Source organism: Nicotiana tomentosiformis, chromosome 5 (genome assembly GCF_000390325.3).
Source record: "Nicotiana tomentosiformis chromosome 5, ASM39032v3, whole genome shotgun sequence".
In the NCBI taxonomy this organism is placed as follows: domain Eukaryota; kingdom Viridiplantae; phylum Streptophyta; class Magnoliopsida; order Solanales; family Solanaceae; genus Nicotiana; species Nicotiana tomentosiformis.
The window spans coordinates 111042631-111050078 of NC_090816.1; the positions used below are offsets into that span (position 1 = coordinate 111042631).

At 30.8% G+C, this 7448-nt stretch overlaps 1 protein-coding gene across 1 annotated transcript; it reads right to left on the reverse strand.

The window, feature by feature from the left end:
• Positions 1-2108: 2108 nt before the first annotated feature.
• On the reverse strand, positions 2109-3635 carry LOC104096854 (alkane hydroxylase MAH1-like). The gene has a single exon (XM_009603295.3). The coding sequence runs from the start codon at positions 3633-3635 to the stop codon at positions 2109-2111; it is 1527 nt and encodes a 508-aa protein (XP_009601590.1).
• Between the last annotated feature and the right edge of the window lie 3813 nt (positions 3636-7448).

The following is a 7448-nucleotide window of genomic DNA, read 5'->3' on the forward strand; positions in this document are numbered from 1 at the left end:
TTTTATAACCACACAAATACTTTGGACCCATTTTTGACTTGTTTAGGACCAAAAATTTTAAAAGTCTTCAGTTTTTCTTAAATTCCGTGCCCAGTAACGGAGGGAGTAATAAATATAGGTGGCGGCATTGGGAGAGAGAATAGCAATTGAACGATGAAAATAAAACACAATAGGTCATACTTAGAAAAAGGATAAAACGGCCAAGTACTATATTATATGGATGTAAATCACATATAATGAAAGTGTTAATTCTTTTACATATTCAATATAGTTTAACCTATCATAGTAAGTTAATTATTTTTTTCAAGTTACCAATTAAGCTAATGATTCACAAATAATTAAGACAGATGAAAAGTCGAAATCGTTTTGTGCATCTGTTGACAATTCATTTCTCAACCATAATTAAGTTAGATTGTTAAGTGATAATTAACACTTCATTAGAATAGGAGATTTCTTGTAGTAATAACAATGTACCACGCTATGCATTTTAAACTCTCACGATGCTAAATAATAATGGGATTGAAGTCTATTTTAGAAGTTGCTTATATCTTAAAACAGCCAATTAGTTTGGAAGTTCCAACTAATTAAATATGAAGTCGTGATAGTAGGCTAATCAATGGATTGAGGACCATTATTTTGTTAAGATTTACATTTTTTTAGGGTAAAGATCACTTTTAGCCCGTGGCCAAAACTATTTGCATTCGATAGCCGTAAAAGTGTATAAAATTTGTATATATTTTTGTATATAACATACATACATATATATATATATATATATATATATATATATATATATATATATATATATATATATATATATATATATATATATATGTATATATTATTTTCGGTTATTATTTTGAGAGTGACTATACAATATTATTATTTTTTTGTACAAGTTTTGTGCTTGTGCGATCTATAGCTATACTGTATATATTATTTTCGGTTATTATTTTGAGAGTGACTATACAATATTATTATTTTTTTGTACAAGTTTTGTGCTTGTGCGATCTATAGCTATACTTTAAATACTACGAGATTCAGGACAGATACATGAATTATCAATAAGAAATTTTCACAAACATTTTCGACTTCAACTTCAAGTGCATTTTTTTTTCCCCAGTTTTTACTCAAATGTTGTCAAACCACATACTATAGTTGAAGTTTTGGGTTGCTTTTTCACTAAAAGTAGGAAATATTTGCTTGTAATTGCTTATGTGGTAACTTTATATAGCATTAAGTTAGAAACTATTTCCTTTACTTTGCAATTTTTCCGATAGTTATTTCTTGTATTCAATGGGGATGTAGAAGGCCGGTATTTTTTTAAAACTTTTTTTATTACATTAGGTGTTACCTTGCCTTCCCAGTTGAGGTGGTACGTTCAAACCCATCAATAACATAGAAAATCGATTTCCTAACAGAATTTGCAACTATGTTTTTTTCTTTTAAATTTTATCTTAAGCTAATGGGCTGATAAAATTTTAACTTCTACCTTTTTAGGATAGGAGTAAGGTCTGCGTATATACTATCCTCTCCAGATTCTATTTGTGGGATTTCACTAAATTTGTTGTTGTTATTGTTATAGTAATGTGTTGATAAAATTTGTCATGGTCAGGCATTTACTAAGTCTTTAGTAAAACAAATAGGGATTTTTATACGAATAGCCGGTGAGATTCATTATTTATTTTTTCTAGCCGATATACATAGATTATATATTGATTATACATAATTATACACTTATTACATATGGATTATACATATATTATACATTAACCGGCTATTTTTAATTTAAACAATTGGGTGGAAGGCTATTTAGGTTAATTCTTCAAACAAAATTAATAAAAGGCAAACTACACTAAAAGAGGCTAAGACTTGTGTTTAAAATCATTTATTTCCTCCAACATATACAGCAACTATACATCACCACATGTGCAGCTTACATCAACTTCTCTTTTTTATTTTGGTTTTAGTACAACTTGAACCTGAAACACAAGTGAACTACATGATAGGGAACTTGAATATACATTGCGTAGTCAAGAAGATGGCGTTAATTAATTCCATAGAAAAACGGACCCCAAATAAAAATAGAGAATAGCAAAAACATAAAACTAAGTCCATCTCTTCTTAATACTGGCTTTGAAACCATGTTGCATGTAGAGAATGATGGAGACATTAGGGTAAACTTTGTGTCCCTTGATAACTTCAACTTGGTAATTATGGATTATAGCAGCAGCCACAGCTTTCATTTGAGTGAAAGCCACTTCTTTTCCTAAGCAAGTCCTTGGCCCTGCATTGAAAGCCAAGAACTTATAAGATGGTTCATGTTTTACTATGCCACGGTCCGAAATCCATCTCTCTGGCTTGAATTCTGCGGCATCCTTTCCCCATATTGATTCTATCCTCCCCATAGCATACAAAGAAAACATCACTCTCATATTAGGATGAACATGGTGTCCACTTGGGAGAATACACGGCTCTCGTGGAGTCTTGTGCTGAAATGGAACTGGTGGATATAGCCTTAACGATTCACACAATGCTGCATGCAAATAAATCGCATTTTTCAACTCATTTGCCCTAAAAAGTCTCCATTTTTGGGATTTTGCCACCGAAATGATTGCCATTAGTTCTTCCCTTATCTTTTTTTCCACCTCAGGGTGTGTCGAAACAAGCCAAATGAACCAAGTAAGGCCAGAGCTAGTCGTGTCACGTCCCGCGATCATGAGGTTTAGTATTGTGTCCCTCAAAGACTTGTCATCAAAATTTAGCCCATCATCTAATATGTATGAAGTTAAGAGATCAAAACCCTCTTCATTGTCTTCCTTTAGCTTTGTTCCATTGCTCAATTCGTCGCGTTTCATCGATATATACTTGCCTATGACTTGATCAAGAACTTGCCAAGCTTTGCTTAATTTCTTCTCATGTCCAATACCTAGCCATTTTTGCAATTTCCAAACACTTTCTGGCAATAAATGGCGAATGAATAATACTTCTTCAGCCTCATCCATTGCTTTTGAGAAGGGAACATTTGGGAATTCTAAAGATAGACAACCAGGATCAAAGCCTGTGACCAATTGACATGTTGTATCAAAGGTGAACCTTTGAAAAACATCTTGCAAATCCACAATTTTACTTTCTCTAGCCACAAATTCAAGGACAGGAATAAGTCCATTTTCAATTTTGTCCCAACTAGTTTTCTCCAAACAATTATGGAACCTTTGATGAGTGATCAAAGTTCTAGTAATTTTCCTCTGACTCTTCCACAAATCCAAGTCAGAATTGAAAATTCCATCTCCTAGTACATCAAAAATTTTCTTGAACTCTTCCCCTTTTGGAAAATTCTCAAAATTTGCACTCATGATATAGTGCACATTTGCAGGATCTACTGTACCAAGAATGTCAATATTTGCAAACCAAGGGCCTTTTAGCAAAAAAGTACCTCCAGTTGTTGAAAAAACTTCAAAACACCTTTCATGAATTCTATTTACATGGAAAAGAAGGCCAGGAAACATTCCAAGAAATGGCCAATTACATGGTAGGCCACTTCTATCCCCTAAAGCACAGAACACAAAAAAGCAAAAGATTGCAACAAATATCTCAAAGTAACCTATAGAGGCCACTATAGAAATGAGAGCCATTTCTTGCTTAGTGTTGCTATTTTTTGGAAGGTTACTTCATGCTTTATAGATAATTATATTTAGTCTAATTGTAGGCTCAGTTGAATTATTTGATACCTAATCTTGCCACCTTGACGTGTGTATTGAGTATAGTCAAATCTTTAGGCATGGTAGGGTCATAAATGTGGTAGTCATAATTTGAAGTTTATGAAAGGCAGTTCGGTGTATTAAGTTATCACTATACTCGGGTTTTGGGAAAGGATCGGACCACAAGGATCCATTATACGCAGTATTAACTTGCATTTCTACGAGAGGTTGTTTCCACGGCTCAGACCTGTGACCTCTTGTCACATGATATCAAATTTACCATTTACGCCAAGACTTCCCTTCAATTCGAAGCTTATGGATTCAAGATTTTAATTCTTTTAAGCTATTGAGTTCTAAATTAATAATTTGTACATATTGAATAAATTTATTAAGATATTTATTGAGTTCGGGTGAACTGATAACCAACACACTTGCTCAGTCCTTGTCTATCGCATAAGATCAAGTATTTCACGTTACAAATTAACTATGAAATTTTAGTAAACTATAGCTATATATGACAACAATTTTATCTTACAAGTGACTTGAATGTTTATCTTTTAATAGAATAGGGTTTCTTGTGGAATTAGACAATGGTTCTCCCAATTTAGTAAATCATTTCAAAATTTAGGATTTTAGAGTTGAAATGGATATTACTTACCTTAGTGCACAATCTTGACGTTAATGTATTTCAGTTTACAGAAAATAAGAATTCTTTTAGAGCTTTTCTTGTGTCTAATATCTTCATTTGTATACATACTCTTAGTTCTTGTGTCCCTTTCTCAAATCGGAAGTGAGATTACACGTGGCCAGTGAACCTCAATTTCAGCAGTTCCAGCAATTTCTATTCAACTTCTTGTGTATCCCAGTGGAAGATATCTAATAAAAAAGATCTCAACTAAGATTGTATTATTAGACAAATATATTAATTTATTCTTATTAATTCATATTGCAAGTACAAAACTTACAAGTGTTCAATTGACACTTAGCAGAGTTCACTTTTACTCCTCCAGGTTGGTATATATAAGTTGTACTCGGTAATACATATATTATACATAAATTATATACATATTATCTACGGATTATTTTTAATTTAAACGATTAAATGGATGGATATTTATGTGTGTGTATATATATATATATATATATATATATATATATATATATATATATATATATATATATATATATATAGGATTTTAGAGTTGAAATGGATATTACTTACCTTAGTGCACAATCTTGACGTTAATGTATTTCAGTTTACAGAAAATAAGAATTCTTTTAGAGCTTTTCTTGTGTCTAATATCTTCATTTGTATACATACTCTTAGTTCTTGTGTCCCTTTCTCAAATCGGAAGTGAGATTACACGTGGCCAGTGAACCTCAATTTCAGCAGTTCCAGCAATTTCTATTCAACTTCTTGTGTATCCCAGTGGAAGATATCTAATAAAAAAGATCTCAACTAAGATTGTATTATTAGACAAATATATTAATTTATTCTTATTAATTCATATTGCAAGTACAAAACTTACAAGTGTTCAATTGACACTTAGCAGAGTTCACTTTTACTCCTCCAGATATATATATATATAGTTGTACTCGGTAATACATATATTATACATAAATTATATACATATTATCTACGGATTATTTTTAATTTAAACGATTAAATGGATGGATATTTATGTACATTTTAATATATATATATATATATATATATTAGTATATAAACTACAATATGGTATGTTATACACTATGATATACAGAAAGTATACTTATTTTTGTATTATGCACTTGGATAGAGACAATAATAAATTATAGTAGATAATTATATTTATAATTTCATATTTTAGATATACAAAGAATGAAAATAAAGTTTTGATATATACAAATAAGGAAGATAAAGTTGAGATATATATTTTGACATACATTATTATTATGTATACATTTATTGGTTATGTGATGCTAATAAATAAAATATGAATTAATTCTAGTTAATTAGTAAGTTGAGTTGATAAGTGAGCATGATCAGCCCAATACCAACTTTTACTTGGGCCAGCAAGCCTTGGCCCAGTTGGCGGAAGTACATACCTTGCCATTTTTATGACTGCTGTTTAAGAATTGGCCAATACTTTATTTTGTCCTAAAACTTTGAACTAAAATTTTTAACTTTTGTGTCCTGAAAAATTAAACTAGAAAACTGAAATTCAAGACACATTGACTAATTTCTAAATAACAACCCTCTAAAATGGCTACCTGGTGTCATTTCTATGCCCCAATTCCGACCTTGTCCCCTTTATAATGAGCCGGATTAGGCCAGATTTGAATAAGAGACACCAGGCCCTAGCCTGCCACTAACCTCTAAAGTGGGTAAAAATAGCACGGGCTAACCAGTTTTCGGACTGGTAATTCAAAAATAGCCAGTGTTTGCAAAGTTATTAAAAAATAGCCACTATTTTGCTGCAACACGGATCGGTCCGGCATACTATACTGGAGATTGGAGCACCTGTGTATAAACTTCCAGTATATTATGCTGGACCGATATATTATACTGGAACTCCAGTATATTATGCTGGAGTTCCAAGTATAAAATATACTTGGAACTCCAGCATAATATACTGGAGTTCCAGTATATTGTTCCAGTATAATATACTGAAACTCCAGTATATTATGCTGGAATATTTTCCGGATTTTGAGCAGTATTTTCGTTCAGATTTATCTTTATATGAAAAGTGGCTAAATTTTGATTACTTTTGAAATTGTGACTATTTTTCAATTACCACTTGTAAATCTAACTATTTTTGAATTTCTCTCCTAAAGTGGCTCTTAGAGAGTCCAAGGGTTTTTAAAAGAAACTAGTATTAGTACCCACACAAATGTTATTAAAGAATATTAAGGATATCAAAGTATGATATGATTTGTTGAGCAAATTATATCATATGATTTAACAAAATCGTAACTGAAAGTACCCAATAATAAAAAAATATGTATTAGCTTAAAAAAATCGTATAATCATCAAATAACTTTGGGATGAAACTTAAATATCATAATTATATAATTTGTGCTACAAACAATCTCAAAATATAACGTGATTCAAAACGAATCAAATAATTCTTTATTTACTATTTTTCTTACTTCATTTGCTATTTTGTTCATCATCATCATTAAAATCTTCAATCCCTTCCTACTTGTAACTCGTGATGAAGATCATAAAGTGGTTTATTTGTAAACATATATGTATTTAGAACGGAAAAGGCTCAAATATGCCCTTATACTATACGAAATTGAGCACATTTGTCCTTCGTTAATACTTTAGCTCAAATATACCCTTACCGTCACATAGTTGATCCATATATGCCCTTAGAATTATACAGTTGGCCCATATATGTCATTTTCGAAACAGAATCTACTCAAATTAATTAACTCTTTCGTTAATTGTATTAAACTGTATTACAAACACTATTTCCTTTTTATTAGTACTTTTTTTTCTTTACCTTTCTCTTTTCTTTCTTCTTTTTTCTTTTCTTCTCTTTTTTTTTTCCTTTTTCTTTCTCCCTTGTCCGATTTCCTCCATTACTGATGTCTTCTCTATTTTCGTCATCAATTTTACTTGAAAAACTCATGAATTCTAATTACTAAAAAAATTCTCCCTTAAGAATATTTTTATAGATCATATGTTTGTCAATTTTTAAATTTTTACTGAACATATATTTAGTTCTAAAAAATTTAACAAAGTAAGATTGAATATTT

Excerpts from the sequence above, each read along its gene's own strand:
- LOC104096854 (XM_009603295.3), bottom strand. The coding sequence starts at position 3,635 with ATGGCTCTCATTTCTATAGTGGCCTCTATAGGTTACTTTGAGATATTT.